Below are 16,336 nucleotides of genomic sequence, written 5' to 3'. Positions count from 1 at the left end.
GCATTTTTCTCTTTATTTTAACACTGTGTAAAAGACTATTATGCATGTGAGTGGTTTGAGAATTAAATGGTTTAATACTCAGATTTGAATCTGTCTTTTCTGTATATAGAGATCAATTTGTTTATGTTTTTGGAAGTTTTTAATGTGATGGGAATATTGAGAATTCCAGTTAGCCCTACCTTTTCAGGATCGATCTTTCTTTCTTTCTTTTCTTTTTTTTTTTTTTTTTGTACCAGGGAGTGAACTCAGGGATGCTTAACCATTGAGCCACATCCCCCAGCCCTTTTGAGACAGGGTCTCACTAAGTTGTTTAGGGCCTCACTAAATTGCTGAGGCTGGCTTTGAACTCGTGATCCTCCTGCCTCAGCCACCCCAGCTACTGGGGTTACAGGCATGTGCCCATCTTAGTCCTTTTTAAATTTTATTTTAAGACAGGGTCTGGTTAAGTTGCCCAGGCTGGCCTGGGACTTGCAGTTCTCCTGCCCCAGCTTCCAAGTCACTGGGATTGCAGGTGTGAGCCACGGTGCCTCCTCTTTCATTTTCTTGACCTAAGATTGTTCAAGGGGGAGAGAACAGTTGAAAGCATTATTTTACCAAATGCCCCAATAGCCTCTCTTTTTCCTTCCCTTGTCTTCATTTCAGGTAGCAAAGTCCTTTCACAACTGTGGGATGGGAGTAGTTGTATTTATTTTTACTTTTATTCACAAACCAAAATAGGAAGAGGCTCAAAGAATACTAATACTTTAGTGAACACAAGGGTTGGCTACTCTCCCCATGAAGATAATAGTGTTCAGAACAACTTCCCTTATAAGAACAAGGAAGGGCCTGTTGGCCTTGAAGGTCACCCTATTGGGGTTCAGCGAACGGCCGGCGATGCTGACGACAGTGCTTGCTGCTGCTTCGCTGCCTTCCTCGTTCACCTGCAAGTCACACAGGAAACACAACTGCTGTATTAACTGCTCTGGGCTCTCCAAGGCTGGGGCCTCATTCGCAGATGGGCAGCAGTTCCTCGCAAGGCTGTTTGTCTTCCAGTGGTAAAGAATGGGTCAGAGTAAGCTCCCTCCAGAACCCTACTTCTACTCAAATTCTTTTATTTATTTATTTTTTTAAGGTACTGGGGGGGCTGGGGATGTGGCTCAAGTGGTAGCGCGCTCGCCTGGCATGCGTGCGGCCCGGGTTCGATTCTCAGCACCACATACAAACAATGATGTTGTGTCCGCCGATAACTAAAAAATAAATATCAAAAAATTCTCTCTCTCTCTCTCTCTCTCTCTCTCTCTCTCTCTCTCTCTCTCTCTCCTCTCTCACTCTCTCTTTAAAAAAAAAAAAAAAAAGGTACTGGGGATTAAACCCAGGGGCACTCACCACTGAGCCACATCCCCAGCCTGATTTTGTATTTTACTTAGAGACAGGATCTCACTAAGTTGCTTAGCACCTCACTTTTACTGAGAATGGCTTTGAACTCATGATCCTCCTGACTCAGCCTCCCAAGCTGCCTGGATTACAGGTGTGCGCCACCACTGCACCTGGCTCTACTCATTCTTTGACCCAGTGAATGTAATGCACTTGTGTACATCCATCCAAGCCTTGCAAGAGTTCACTCATGTTCCCCTGAGCCAGAAGTCTAAATGTACACAATGATTCCGGCTGGCATCATTGAACATGGTGTCACAAGGTTATTTTGTACTAACTGCCAAAGGAAAGTCTCACCCAAGGTCAGAGCTCCAGATGTAACTACCCCAAATTGCTACTCATGACTCAGCTTATGAAGAGGGTCCTCTGGCTGGATAAGATAGGTTTTTCTTGAAGTAACAGACTGAGACAAAGCTATTTGAACTTGGCTGATAGACAGAATCGCTACATCTAGAAGGACATCAGAAAATGCTGCCTGACTACCCAGAATATCACTAGCTTTGTCCCTGTGGAGAACTTCAGGTCCCTGAGCTTTGTGGTCCTGGTTAATGATGTTTTCCCCTCTCCTGGTCTTCCTTCCACCTTCTTCCTTCTCCCTTCCTTGCCCTCTGTCTCTCCACAGTATCTTTTTCATGCTCATTCTGTTACTAAATTTAATAGCAGATTCGAGCTTTTACCAACAGGTTCAGGATCTTTCAGTCTGCAGACTTCCTCCTGTCCCTTGAGCCATTTCCCTCACAACTAAACCTTTCCTACTGAGCTTGAGCCTTGGAACCATGTTTACTGGCAACACACTCTGCACCTTTTTCTTTGACCACAGCCTTTTTTTTTTTTTCTTTTTGGCACCAGGGATTGAAATCAGGGGCACTCAACCACTGAGCCCCATCCCCAGCCCTATTTGGTATTTTATTTAGAGACAGGGTCTCACTGAGTTGCTTAGAGCCTCGCTTTTGCTGGGGCTGGCTTTGAACTCTCAATCCTCCAGCCTCAGCCTCCCAAGCCACTGGGATTATAGGCATGTGCCAACATGCCTGGGACAACCTCCTTTCTTCACAGCTTCCTCAGTCCCGGGAATATCTCTAACATTGGTCCATCTCCTTTGCCTTACAGTCTGGATTCCATGAAGAATGGTCTACACTGGTAAATCCCAAATCTGATTGTACATCACAATCCCCTAAGAGTTTGTAAATAAACAGATTCTCAAACCCCATCTCAAAATTTCCAATGGTGAAGAGCCCCAGATGACTAACACTGTTGGTCCACAGTTTACCCTCTGAGCACCAGTAGCTCCGTAAGTAATGCAGAGCTATCGTTCTGTCTATGGAGGCCTCTGTTGGGGGAGCGGAAGTTAAGCAGTATTTGACTGTCTTCCTCGGTAAGGGACTTCTCACATCTCAACATGGCAGTATGCATATTAATCTCTCAAGAAGAGGGTACACATTTATTTGTCCACCTAACTTTTCATTTCCTGCAATGTAGTCTAGTGCTCCCATTCTCCAGAACACTCTTCAGGACTGATCCACACCGGTACAATTAGGCATGTTCTGTCCAAGTTCCTCAGCAAAAGGTAACTGCATTCACTTTCAATCTTCTTGCTAGATACTTTCTGTTTTCTTAAAATTCCTCTTGGTTCTCCTCCTCCTCCTCCTCTGAAGTCCTTCTCAGTGGCCTTTGATCGTTCCTTTTCCTGTGTCACCCTCCCCTAAATGTTTGTGTCCCTGTGTCCTGTGTGACCTGCTATGTGGAGTGGGGAAAGGAGGCTGGGACAGCCCCATCATGAGGGTTTCGGAGGAGGGTCGTATGCAGGAGACCTCACAGAGGAGAGGACTACAGTTTTGGGTTGAGGTGCTAGAAGTTGCCCCCTCCACTCCTGTGTCCAGTTGTCCTAGCATCTAGGCCGTAAGGGCTAGTGCAGCAAGACTGCCAGTTACTTGAGATACAGAAAACCGCACTGGAAGGGAACTCACCTCAAGAAAGGCCTTGTGGAATGCATCTGAGACATAGAGGTCATTCCGGCCATCTGCAACAATACCTAGGAGGAAGTCCAGAGAAGGTTCTATGAAATGGGAGGAAGTTGACTTCAACGCACAGACAGGAATTCAGTTGGAATTAAGAGGTCCTTTGGGATTTTTTTGAAAAATAGAAATCCTGGGCCTTCACCTAATAATACCTCCACAGTGAATATGTGTTAAAAATAATAGAGTACTTTGGGCTAGTTCAGCCTGGTTCTTGTGGATCTAACCTCAACCCTCAGCTCTTTGGAGTGGGTGGGGAAAGGTGGGATTTTTGTTTGTTTCCTTGCTACTGGGAATTGAACCCAGGGGGCTCTACCACTGAGCTATATCTCCAGCCTTTTTAATTTTTTTAAATATTTTTTTAATTATAGATAGACACACAATATCTTATTTTTATGTAGTGCTGAGGATCAAACCCAGTGCCTCATACGTGTGAGGCAAGCGCTCTATCACTGACCTATAGCCCCAGGCCCTTTTTTAATTTTCATTTTGAAATAAAGTCTCCCTATATTGCTAAGGCTGGCCTCAAACTTGCTTCAGTCTCCTGAGTAGCTGGGGTTATACTGTGCATCCCCATGCTCAGAAGGATTTTGTTTTTAAAAAAAGGCCCTCACCTACTTTGTAGGAATAGCTTTCTTTTCCATCTAGCCACATTTTTAAGAGGTGGGTTGACCTTCAGAACTAGTTTATAGACGTCAGCCCAGTAAAGATAAATCCAATGACCTACCATCTTATAGAACTTTTTTTTTTTTTTAAACTGGGGATTGAACCTAAGGGTGCTTTACCACTGAGCTCTCCAGCCCTTTTTATTTTTTTATTTTGAGACAGGGTTTCACTAAGTTGACAAGGCTGGCCTCTGTCAGACACTTGCCATCCTCCCGCCTCAGCCTCCTGAGTCACTGACATTACAGGCATGTGCTTCTTCACCTGGCTTCTAATTCCTTTTTGAGTTCTTCTCCACATGGTTCCATCTCCTCTGTAAGATACAGATTCATAGGGCACTAGTGCTAACTGGACCAGTGGCAATACAAGAGCAAATTTCCCCTTTCATAGAAGAAACTGAGGCCTCAAAAGAGGAAGGACTTTCCACAGTTAGCAGAGAGCTGGTACCAGAATCTGATGTCCTCACCCGTGGCTTTGTTCTGCTCTTTCTTCAACTCTTTCCCTTGCTCAGACCACCTTGGGACAGAGAGGAGGAAACTTCCTCCTGTACCCACCTGGGAGCCTGGACTTCTCAGGGGTGAACAGATCAACAAGACCCATGTCTTGCAGCTGTTCCTTCAAACTGAAGTTGTCCTCAATGCGGAAGCGCGGCACGTGGGCCACCAGCATCATCTCTGACAACTCATCCAGCCACTCCTGCAGGACTTCAGGGGTGAGTTCCTGCTCCACCTTGGCCAAGCTCTTCTCAGGCCTGGGCAGGATGAGCACCATGGTGATATCATCTCCTTTGAAAGGCAACTCAAGCACCTGGGTGCCTTCTGCCACACGCCGGTACCGGAACTTGCCCTCCTGATACATCATAGATGCTGAGCATGTCTTCCCATCAGCCATGTAGAACGGCTCCTTCCTTGTGTTCTCAGGGCTGAACTTTGACTTCCACAGCCCCTGGAAGAAGGCGCCAGGTGAGATGGTCACAAAGCAAGAACAAAAACATTCATAGAAGAATATTTATTGAAATGAGAAATATCTTATTACATTAATATATGTAAGTGTAATTATTAGGAAGAATACTGAAGGAGCAGGCCTGAAAAGATTAATAACAACTGTATTGCAGTGATGGAATTATAAATGGGTTTTGTTCTGTGTACTTCCTATATTTCTCAAAATTTCAGCAGTCACTATTGCTTTTATAATCCAGAAAAATAAAAGCTAAAACCAAGAATAACCTATAAACTTCCTCTCAAGTTCACGAGTTTAATCCAAGTTGCCTTTTTTTTTAAAAAATATTTTTAGTCGAACATAGTTCCTCACACATGCTGGGCAAGTGGTCCGCCCTGAGCCCCAGCCCAGCCCTCAAGTTGTCTTTTGCTCTCTGCCTTCCACCAGCCTCATTTTGCAGGTCTAACCTCTGAAGTTCTGGCTCTGCCCCTGACAAGGAGAGGCCAGACAGATAACCGAGGGTTGGCCTGGTGACACCGAGGCAGGGGCTGGGTTCTGACTGACTTCCTGCACCATTCCTTGTCACTTTTTGGCTCTTACCTCTTGGGACAAGTCATTTAACTCTGAGTGATGGCTTCTCTGGGTAAGGTTAGCGGCTGGTGACAGCTAATATTTATAAAATGCTTCCTGTGTACAGTAGGGGCATACAGGTACTACTTCATGCAATTTACATGGATTAATTTTTTCAGTCTCCTCTGTTACCCCATGAGGTAAGTGTATCATTATCATCATCTTATAGATGCCAAAATTTCCAGAGGAAATTCCTGGTGGCTCTCACAAATTCACACACTAGGAAGAGTCAGGATTTGAAACTCATCTATATAAGTGACTCAAGTTCTCTTTTTTGGTGTTGTATCAAAAGGGCTACCAAGCTCTGTTTTCTTTCTTGGATTCCCACTATCTTTAAAAACTACTGAACTCTTGGGGAAATAGAAGAGGAGGCAAACAAATGGTAAATTGTTCTGCAAACTGTAAGGGGTGAGCTACTACACTATGGAAAGGCCCTCAACTCTATTCTTGGAGAGGGGGAACCCAAGAGACAGTGTGATTGGCAACAGCAAAGACTGACTAAACCCCTTGGGCCTCCTGGAGGAAGGAGGGGAGAATGCATATGGAGCATGTCCCAGAATGAATAGTATGCCACAACTCAACTTCTGCTGGTGGGCCTCTTGAAAGCCAGGGATCTGTTTGTTTGCACTATCCTCTTGTTTCTCCTTCTAAATGGAATCAATTATGAAGTCCTTGGAACTCTTGACTCCGAGGAAGACAAGGCCGTCTACATGGTCAAATAACTAGACCTCTGCTAAGGTGAGCCTGGCACATAGAGATTCAGAAGCTTCAGGCAGAGGAGCTGAGTCTCTGTACAAACCACTCCAAACAATCTTGTCACTGAGAATTGTCAACAGATGCTGTCATTTTGTTCCAGATTTCAAATGGAGTCAACAGGATGACAGAAAGGATCACACGTGGGGTTTGTGAGTGTGTGTACTCTGCCCCAAGCTTAGGGATACAATTGAGCCTCCTGGACCTCAGCCCAGCTGTCATGGTCCTAAAAGTTCTATGCTCTCAGCAAATTTATGTCTGCCCAGACCACACATGAACTGTTTCACAGAAGAGAAATGTCTACATGTGCCCAACGGTGTGAAAGAGGGCGAGCAGAAGAGGAAGAGGAAGTCCCTGGGGGCCCCCAGGTCCATTTTGAGTACCTTGAAGTAAATGGTGTTGACCAGCACCAGAACAGTGAGCTCATTGATGGCGTCCCTGGGAATGACGTCAGTGATCCGGCCTTCAGTCTTATTGGCTACCCATTTGTTGATGGTCACTCTGGCCTGCTCTGCATTTTCCTAAGGAGAACAGGAAACAAACCTGTGCTGTTCAGTTGCTTGTCCATAGTCACGTAAAACATTTCATTTTGCTCACCATTTCTCTGCGCTCTCCCACCATTTGGTTTAGAAGCATCACTTTTCCCCAAACTGAGCAAATCTCATTCATCTAATGCAGTGCCACCAAATTTCCATACCGCTAATTAATCTATAAGAAAGAACAAAAAGAAACAGGAAGAAAAAAAGAAACAGAAAAAAAGAAGAGAGTCTGGGAAAAGAAGATAAAATATTTTCTGACTTTGGAAACCTGAACCCACAAAAGCAGAGTTTCCAAACACGCATCCTGTGGGAAGCAGGGAGTTGTGGCAGGCTGAGAGGACAGGGAGGAGGAATGCCCGGCTGGCAAATCAGTTGGAGAAATGCCAGCGTATTTCTTTGTTGCAGAACTCCTCAGAACACTTAATAACTTCTGTGCTTCATGAATTTTTGAGAATGTGAAATGAGCATCATATACCATTTTATTTGACCATGGTAATTGTTTACATTAAATAGGTCTCTTGTAGGACTGGCATCTCCAGAACAGCCTTTGGTATGTGTTTGAACATAGTGATGCAAATGAAGAATCCATGATTTATGCAAGTTTTTCAGAGCAACCTCTACAACCTAGGTATGGGTACCATTGATTTCTGAGGATGTATCAAGTAGGAATATGTATCCCGGGGGTATGGACTTGTACCATCCTCCACCAGTCTTCAGCCTGCAGAGCAGAGTTAATTTGGACCCTGTTTTTCTACCTCCTCAGTTTCTGAGTGGAGAGGAAAAACTCAGGTTAGAGAGGACACCTATACCTCACCTTGAAGTCCAAGGGCTGCAGCTTGGCTCCATAGACCACCTCACTGATATCCTGGTAGGTCTCATTGAAGGTCAGAGATTTGTCTCCAAAGAGGCGGTTAGCTGATACCAATGTGGAAGATTTGTTGGCTTTTCGATAGAGTCGGCAGTTCAGTTTGGCAAAGAAGAAGTGGACCTGATCAGATGTTTTCTCAGAGATGGTGTCAAACTTAAAAACCTAGAGAAGGAAGAGAAGATGCTGGGTTTGTAGGGCAGCCTGGGTGACAAGGTGGTGAGCACAGTGGGGACCTCAGTGTCAGCTACTCCAAGCTCAGTGCCTGGCATGGCATGCGTGCTCAGCTCATATTTCTAAAATGAATAAATGGATAAAAGAAGTCTAAAGGGCAGGAAGGACAAAGGGAAAGACGGAGACTGGGTGCCACCTACACTCTCTAAAGGGCACCCACCAACACAGAGGCACTTTCTCACTGGAATGGGAATGGTCCTCTTGATGATGCTGGACAGGGAGACATGGACACAAGACCACGTCTCCGCTCGTAACAGACACCATCGTGGCATCCTCGGGGTCAGCAGCTCCTGGGGGCTCTGGGATACTGGTTGTGTGAGGGTGAGAAAGGAAGAGAGTCCACCAGTGAGGGAATAAATGGACCCATAATAAAAGAGTCTCCAAGTTGAAAAGGACTCAAAGGTCGCCGTGCCAGTCAGAACCACAGAGTTGTCAGATGCCCGTCCTACCTTCACCATCCCCAGGCGAAACGGTGAGGCTGCTCTTCCCCTCCCAGCCATGCTGTCCTCAGGTGACAAAGGCCTGCCACTTTTATCCTCTGACTGTGGTTTACCTGATTTGTTCCGGTATGCCCCCACTTTTTTCTTTTTAAAGATTGTGCTTTGGGCTGGGGTTGTGGCTCAGTGGTAGAGCGCTCGCCTCGCACGTGCAAGACCCTGGGTTCGATCCTCAGCACCACATAAAAATAAATAAGTGAAATAAAGGTGTTGTGTCCAACTACAACTAAAAAATATATATATATTAAAGAGTTTCTCTTTTCTCTAGAGAGAGAGAGCTCAACCGTACTTCTCTAATACATGGCATCTTGTCTTGGAAGATCTTGTAGAAAGGAGGGCCCGAAGGACATGCTAGTTTGGAAACGGTGTTCTGTTTCTTTTCCCAGCACTAGGGATCAAACCCAGGGCCATGTGCATTGCTAGGCAAGTGTCCTACAAATGAAGCCACCCCCCTAGACCTTGTTTCTGGTCTTATAGGAAAGATCAGATTTAAACTCTCACCTGGGGCGAGAGACAGTGGTATGTGGAAGTGCTTTGAGACCAACACCAATGTATGCAGAGCAACTGAGGAGAAGGCGGTAGCATGGGTCCTAACGGTTTCTGCCAGGTGGGCTCTCCTGTGCTCCCAGCCATTTAGGAGCCTGAGGCAGGAGCATCCCAAGTTCTAGGCCAGCCTCAGAAACCTAGTGAGACTCTCAACAACTCAGCAAGACCCTGCCTTGAAACAAAAAATAAATAAATAAAAATAAAAAGAGCTGGGGATGTAGCTCGTGGTAAAGCACCCCTGGGTTCAATCCCTGGTACAAAAACAAGTTTCTAGCCCAGGTGCAGTGGCCATGCCTATAATCCCAGTTACTGGCAAGAGGATTGTGAGTTCAAGGTCAGCCTGGGCAGCAAGATCCTATCTTAAAATTAAAAAGGATTGGGGATGTAGCTCAGTGGTAGAGTGCCCACTATAACAAAAATAAGTAAATAAATAAGCATTGAGAGTACCTAACAGCAAAAGGATAGTCACTTCAATAAGTCTCTTTTGTGTGTTGGGGTAACACAAAAAAAAATAAATAAATTAGAAGGGCTAGAGGTGGAGTTCTGATGTACAGTGCTTTCTTGGCACACGTGAGGTGCTGGGTTCAATCCCCTCTACGACAAAAAATGAGAAAAGAAAAAAGAGAATAGAAAGAAAGAAGGGGTGGAGGGAGGTGGGGAGAGAGAGAAGAGAAAACCTGAAGAAAGCCAGCCAGGCATTATGGAGGGATTAAGGACCTAGTGTTCCATCTATGACCTCTTATACTGGTATCATTGGCTACTTAATTTATGGCATTTCTTATCTTTTTCCACTTCCCTTCCACAAAAAAAGCAGGATGGGGACTAAGTCACTGATATGAAATGATTAGTTTTTCCCAGAGCAAGAAAAAGCTCTCACATCCTTGGCTTCCCTGGCACCAGATCTCAAGGATCCAAGGTCCTTTTTTGTTTTTTCTTGGTACTGGGGATTGAACCCAGGGGCATTTTACCACTGAGCTACATCTCCAGCCCCAACACTAAGTTTCTTGGGGTCTCACTAAGTTGCTGAGGCTGTAATCCTCCTGCCTCAGCCTCCCAAGTCACTGGGATTACACACTTGTGCTACTGTGCCTGGCAATCCTCGAGTCTTCACCCACAGAGCACATGTGCCCGAGCTCCGCTCCCATAGCAAGTCAGGAACTGAGAGTCTACACCTCCAGGTACATTGTCTGGCACAGAGATAGTGCTGAATAAACACATAACTATGATCAAATGAGTGAATAAATATATAATGAAAGAATGACTGAAAAAAGAAGTTTTAAGAAACACAGGGCTACACCCATTTAAAAACACCCTAAAGAGGCCTGGGGTTGTAGCTCAGTGGTAGTGTGCTTGCCTAGCATGAAGCATTGGGTTTGATTCTCAGCACTACATACACATACAAATAAATAAAGTAAAGGTATATTAACAACTAACTTTTTTTTTTAAAGGGAGTACGATTGGATGAGCATATTTAGGAGCCGACCTTAAAAAAAACAACAAAAAAAAACAACAACAAAAAAACACCCTAAAAGAGGAAACTCGGATTTATAAAGCAGTCATCCAGGTAGTAATTCTCAGTGACTCAGGAGGCTGAAGCAGGAGGATGGCAAATTTAAGACCACCATGGGCAACTCAGTGAGGCCCTGTCTCAAAAATAAAAAATTAGCAGACTGGAGATTCAGCTTAGTGGTAGAGAGCACCTGTCTAGCATGTGCCCTGGGTTCCATCTGCAGTACCAAAAAAAAAAAAAAAAAAAAAAAAAAAAAAATCATGACACATGAAATAGTGACTCAAAGGAAATAATCTGAAATGAGGTCCCTATGTGTTGGTAAACCAAAAGATGCTCCCAGCAAAGAAGCTGAAGAGAGAGCTCCGGGTTGTACCTCCATGAGCTGCTTGAGGGTGTCGTTACAAGCACCCAGCTTGGTCATAGCAAAAGCTGTGGAGATACTCAGGGGCGATAGGAAAATGTTGTCGTTGTCATTCTTGGAGTCTGCCAGGTGCTGATAGAAGGTGGTGGCAAAGCGGGAATTGGCCTTGGACAGCTCCCAGACCCGCCGGTTGGTGGCCTCGGGGATCTTCTGCTCCAAGCCCTCATCCTCAGGCGCTTTTTTCTCTGGGGAGCGGTAAATGCACATGGGATTCACGGGAATGTCCCGGGGCTTGGCTGTGCAGATGTCCTCCACAGGATTCCCATGGCAGGCCACACAGCCCCAGAGGCCAATGAGCAGCAAGCAGAGAAGACACGCTTTCCTGAGAGGGGACAGAAGGCTGAGTTAAGTAGGCTGGGCAGCCCCACCCCACTGGCCACCAGGGGTCTGCCCCAGGAAAGCTGAGGAGGGTGGCCCCCTCCGGTGGCCAGGAGGAGGCCAGGCCTCCAGCTGAGCACAAGCCCAGACTCCTCACAAGCGGATGGCCCTGCCTGGACGGGGTCCTGCTGTTTGACATTCATTAGAATCAGCTGAGGCCCTTGCTGGGCGCGGTGGGGCTTTGGGCTAAGGAAGAGTTAGAAGTGAGGGAGCCGCTTGGCAAGGCTGCTGCGGGAAGCCCTCCCAGATGGAGCGAGATTTCCTGGATCATGAAGGATGTTTAGGATTTAGAACAGAAGGGGTAAGAAAGATTGAGTGGAACCAAGGCTCCGCCCTTCCACTGAGCCCCAGTCCCACTGCTTGGGACACAGGCCCACCTGGAAGTCCTGCAGGTTCCTGTGAAGTAGGACCCGCCAGAGCGTCATTCTCACTGCACCCCTTGTTTCCCTTCCTCAGCTCAGGTCAGGGAATGGGACCCCTGAGTCGCCGCGGATGCCTTTCTTTCACCCTCCTTCTTTAGTTAGACCCCAGAGTTGATTAATTCTGCTCCCTTTTCCTCTCACCAACCGCTGCCCCTGCCTTAACTCAGACCCTCAACCTCTTGTTTGTTCTTCCCCGTGCTGCAGTCTGAACCCTGGGCCTTGTGCATGCCTGGCAAGCACTCTGCCACTCACCTAAAGCCCAGCTCTTTTTTTCAAATTTTGTTTTGAGACAGGGTCTCACCAGATTGCCCAGGTTGGCCTTAGACTTGGTGATCCCCTCCTGCCTGAGCCTCCCAAATGGTTGGAATCAGGCCTTCATTTTTTTTTTTTCTTTGCTTGAAAATTTTAATAGTTTTCAACAGGAGATCACTAGATATAAATGAAGCTAATCCCAGTTTTTAGAAAATGAAGCAGTAGAATTGTAAAAGAGAGAGAGAGAGAGAGAGAGAGAGAGAGAGAGAGAGAGAGAGAGAGAGAATTGGGACACCCAATAAAATAGAGCAAGCGATCACATCTCTGTAATATTTCTATAGATAAGACGGAGCTAGGGCTTCCTCAGGGTGGTTTGGGGTCCCTGGGTCTATAGAAGGGACTCTGTATCTGGGGACTGAGGCTCCTCACCTCCTCCTGGTAGAAAAAGGCAGTAATACAGAGAGCCCCACTGAGGTGGTCTGCTGGGCAAGCAGGAGGCTAGGAGTTGAGAGCAGCTGAGGGACATCTATCTTTTTGTGTGGTTGGAGGCCAACCCTGCAGCTCTGAAGAAAGAGGTGCACCGTGGGAGAGAGGTGGAGGAAGGCAGGGTGGGGAATCTGCCATCCATCTCCCGACTCCATTGCCCTCCGCTTCCCATGTTGTCCTTTAGCATATTTGAAAATACAAATGGAAGCTGGAGGGGCCTTGGAGCTGTGTTAAGCATAAAGAAAAACCATGATGAACTGAGTCACCGCTTCACTTCTAGCCTCCCTTGACAACCCAGATCAAGAAGGGACTGCGCGTGGCATGGGGGTGGGGGTGTCTTGCTGTGAAAAGGGACAGGACTTCAGCCATTGAGTCAAAGGTCAGTGAGACCTCGGGCAGTGGGAACGGAGTGGAAGGAGGAGCAGGGAGGGAGCCAGGAGGTCCTCCAGGCCTCCACGCAGGCAGCCTGGGCAGTCCCCTCCAGCGTCCAGTTCTGCAATCTGCAAGGCATCTTTGCACAAAGGAAGGCACCTCCTGGTGTCTTGGGCTGATCCCGGTGTGGCTTAGGGAAGTGCCTTACCCGGGGAGGGCTGCGGTGCTCCTGCAATGACATCTCTTAACAGGTCCCTAAGTACAAGCCAGGCCTGGTTTTCTCGAGGTGTGGCAGGTGGAAAGCCAGTGAGAGCGTGCAAAGGCCAAGCGCGTCCCTCTTACCTTTCCCCAGCAGCTGCAGTTCCTGTCCCAACGGACCCCATGACCACTGATCCCCCAGGGCGGGCTAGTGGAGATGGTGTGGTCTGAGGCAATCCCTCTGAAAACTGGTTCTTTCCTCTAAATCTGACTAAGGTTCCAGAGGCCAGGGTGGGGGAGGGAGCTGGATAGGAGGGGAGGACTGAGGTCAAAGACTGATGACCAGTTCCCTGGGTTAAGCAAGCATAGGCCCTGGTGTTCAATCAATAGAGAAGCTGAAGTCCAGTCAGCCTAGGGAAGGTAAGACCCACCTTTCCTGTCCACAGTCCCTCACACTCCTCTCCATCTTTATAGAAGAGGAAAAAACATGTTTATGAATACAAACTTGGTTAGGAAATACCTGATTCAGGAGAACCTTGTAGGGATTTTTTTTTAATTTTACTTTATTTATTTTTTTTGCTGGTTATTTAGTTCAGGAAGTCAGAATAGGTGAACTAACTGCCAAATTGGATGTCAGAAACTTCTAGACCTTTGCCTGTTCAGTACAATATCCCCTCTCTCGTGGTTTGGGGGGTTTGATACTGTCTGAATAGAGAGGAAAGCGGAACGAGCTGCAGGTCTCTGGCCAGAGCCAGGACACACATTGGCTACACCTGTGGCCCAGATGGGCCTGTTCCACACTCAGCCCTGAAGCCATGGGAGGGAGACACCAACACAGGAGCTTCAGGTGCAGCCAAGAGTTTATCTGAAGAGTAAGGAGCTGGTTGGGAGCACTTAGCAAAATGGTATGGGGGGATTGGGAGATAGAGTGTGGGGCAGCTGAAAATCTTAATAGTTTCCAACAGGAGGTCACTAACTGTAAATGAAGATAATCTCTGAATAGGGGAACCCAGTTCAGTGTCTGCAGGTGGAAAAGAAGATTTAGTTTTCTGTTTCTCTTCTTCCTCCTCCTTTTTTGGTTTTACACCACTGGGGCTGGCACCTGGGTACTCTACCACTGAGCTACATCCCCAGCCCTTGTTATTTTGTTTGAGTATTGTGAGACAAGGTTTCACCAAGTTGCCTGGTTGACCTGGAACTTGTGACTCTCCTGCCTCAGCTCACCTGGGTAGTTGAGATTACAGATGTGCACCATTGCTCCTGGCTAAATAACACACTTCAAGAGTTTATACTGTTTTTCATTATATTTTCACCTGCTAATTTAAGCCACCCTCAATGACGTTTTGCAAGATTTTGTTGTTGTTACGGGGGATTGAACTCAGGGGCACTCAACCACTGAGCCACATCCCCAGCCCTTTTTTGTTATTTTATTTAGAGACATGGTCTGACCGAGTTGCTGAGGCTGACTTGAACTTGAGTCCTCCTGCCCCAGCCTTCTGAGCTGCTGGGATTACAGGTATGTACTACCATGCCAGGCTTTACAACTTTTTAAGCAGCTTTCCTTCCCTTCCTTGTAATTTGTTTCCTCAAAAAGGGTTCTCACAAAGCCACTAGAATTAAAAGAGATTAAGTCAGACAACACACTAGAATCAGGCTGTGACAAAATAGGATTTTCCTTCCATTACTGTTGGAGTACAAACTGCTATAAATCTTTGAAGGGAAATTTGGAAATATCAAAATTACGAATGCACTTATCCTTTGAGCTGGAATTTCACTGCAGGAAATTCATGCTACAGACACGCTCGCCTGGGTGTAAACAAGGTCACCAATTGTAACCTGCTTCAACATAGCAAAAGATTGGAAATAACTTCCATCTACAAGGGATTATTTTTATAATAACTAATGACAACTATTTATTTACAAGGAAATATGTAGGGAACTAACTTCTAAATAAACCAAGCACCACAATGGAAAACCACACATCGTCAGAAAGAATGAGGGAGCTGTCTACTGCCACGGGAGCATCTCTGGAATAAAGCAGTGGGAAAGCAGCCAGGCAGTGTTCACAGTGGTGCTCCTGTTGTAACAAAGGTGAAGGTGACAGGGTGAGGTGGGCAGGAAGGGGCAGGGTAGGACTCATCAGTATGGACCTTTGAATTTAGTTTCCTGTTTTGAACATGTCTATGTGTCACCTGTGCTGAAAGGTCTTGACTTGCTGGACATCAAGACTGTGGGTGCCATGCAGAGAGGCAGCCCAGGGCAGGGTGAAGGCAATAGCAGCACAGGGAGGACCTGCAGGCTGAGCCCCTGACTGGTGGCAGGAAGAATAGGGGAACCCAGCTCAGTGTCTGCAGGAGGAAAAGAAGATTTCAGGTGCCCTTCCGGCAAAACAATCTCTATTGACTGTATGGTATTTAACCATTGTCTATGATTTAACCATTACTTTGTTAGATATTAGTTTAGGTCAAACTCTTTGAGTATTTAGCAATGATATTACAATGATAGGTGCTATTTTATTTTTATTGTAGCACTGGGGATTGAACCCAGGGGCCCTCAGTTGCTGAGCTAGCTACATCCATGTCACCCCCCCCCCTTTTTTTTTGCAATAGGGTCTTGCTATGTTGTTGATGCTGGCCTCAAACTTGCTATCCCCCTGCTTCAGCCTCCCAAGTAGCTTTGAATACAAGTATATGCCACCATGCTTGGCTGACAGGTGCTATTTTAAAGCACATATCAGTATCTATGCTAAATGCCTCACATACATTGCCTTCTAAAGCTCTCTCATGAGCTCTACCAGGAAGATATTACTATGCCCAGCTTACAGATGAGAAACTGCTGTTTGCTAGGTTTATTACTTGCCCCAAATCACAAAGTTAACAGAGATGTGGGACTATTTTTCTCTGTTATGAGTTGGAAGACGCACAGTCTCCCTGGGCTCTGCTGTTGGGGGTTGGTTTGAAGAAAAAAGAATGATCACTTGGTCACCCTCATGTCTAGAGTTTCTTTCAAGGTCAGTGAGACCTCCTTCCTAGTCTGTCACCTGCCTCAGTGTAACTCCTGTGAGTAGGTCATTTAGCTGGACCTTGCCAGTGGCCTCATATTCTGGGCCGATGTATTATTTTCTTTGGATCCCAGAGTAAGCCCTTGTCAAGAAACCAGAGCCAAGCTCCTCCTGTGGTTACTGAGTAACTCTAAGCTCAACT

The 16,336-nt window shown here is 46.3% G+C and overlaps 1 protein-coding gene across 2 annotated transcripts; it reads right to left on the bottom strand.

The window, feature by feature from the left end:
* Positions 1-743: 743 nt before the first annotated feature.
* Serpinc1 (serpin family C member 1) lies at positions 744-13,318 on the bottom strand. Of its 2 annotated transcripts, XM_076831775.1 has the most exons (7): positions 13,278-13,318; positions 10,978-11,347; positions 7,767-7,982; positions 6,797-6,934; positions 4,646-5,036; positions 3,381-3,445; positions 744-920 (listed from the first exon to the last, which is right to left on the bottom strand). In XM_076831775.1, the coding sequence occupies exons 1-7, from the start codon at positions 13,316-13,318 to the stop codon at positions 744-746; spliced, it is 1,398 nt and encodes a 465-aa protein (XP_076687890.1). The 2 variants fall into 2 exon arrangements, with proteins under 2 accessions (XP_076687890.1, XP_076687891.1); XM_076831776.1 differs by lacking the exon at positions 6,797-6,934.
* Positions 13,319-16,336: the final 3,018 nt, after the last annotated feature.

The sequence above is a fragment of the Callospermophilus lateralis genome, chromosome 13 (genome assembly GCF_048772815.1).
Source record: "Callospermophilus lateralis isolate mCalLat2 chromosome 13, mCalLat2.hap1, whole genome shotgun sequence".
In the NCBI taxonomy this organism is placed as follows: Eukaryota; Metazoa; Chordata; class Mammalia; order Rodentia; family Sciuridae; genus Callospermophilus; species Callospermophilus lateralis.
This window is presented reverse-complemented; position numbering and strand designations above follow the sequence as displayed.

What these genes read in the sequence shown, in the direction of transcription:
- Serpinc1 (XM_076831775.1), bottom strand. Translation starts at nt 13,318, where the DNA reads ATGGGGTCCGTTGGGACAGGAACTGCAGCTGCTGGGGAAAG. An exon ending in TCAACACCATTTACTTCAAG is followed by an intron (nt 5,037 to 6,796) that starts GTACTCAAAATG and finishes GCCTTCTTCCAG; the next exon opens with GGGCTGTGGAAGTCAAAGTT. An exon ending in TCCACAAGGCCTTTCTTGAG is followed by an intron (nt 921 to 3,380) that starts GTGAGTTCCCTT and finishes TGTGACTTGCAG; the next exon opens with GTGAACGAGGAAGGCAGCGA.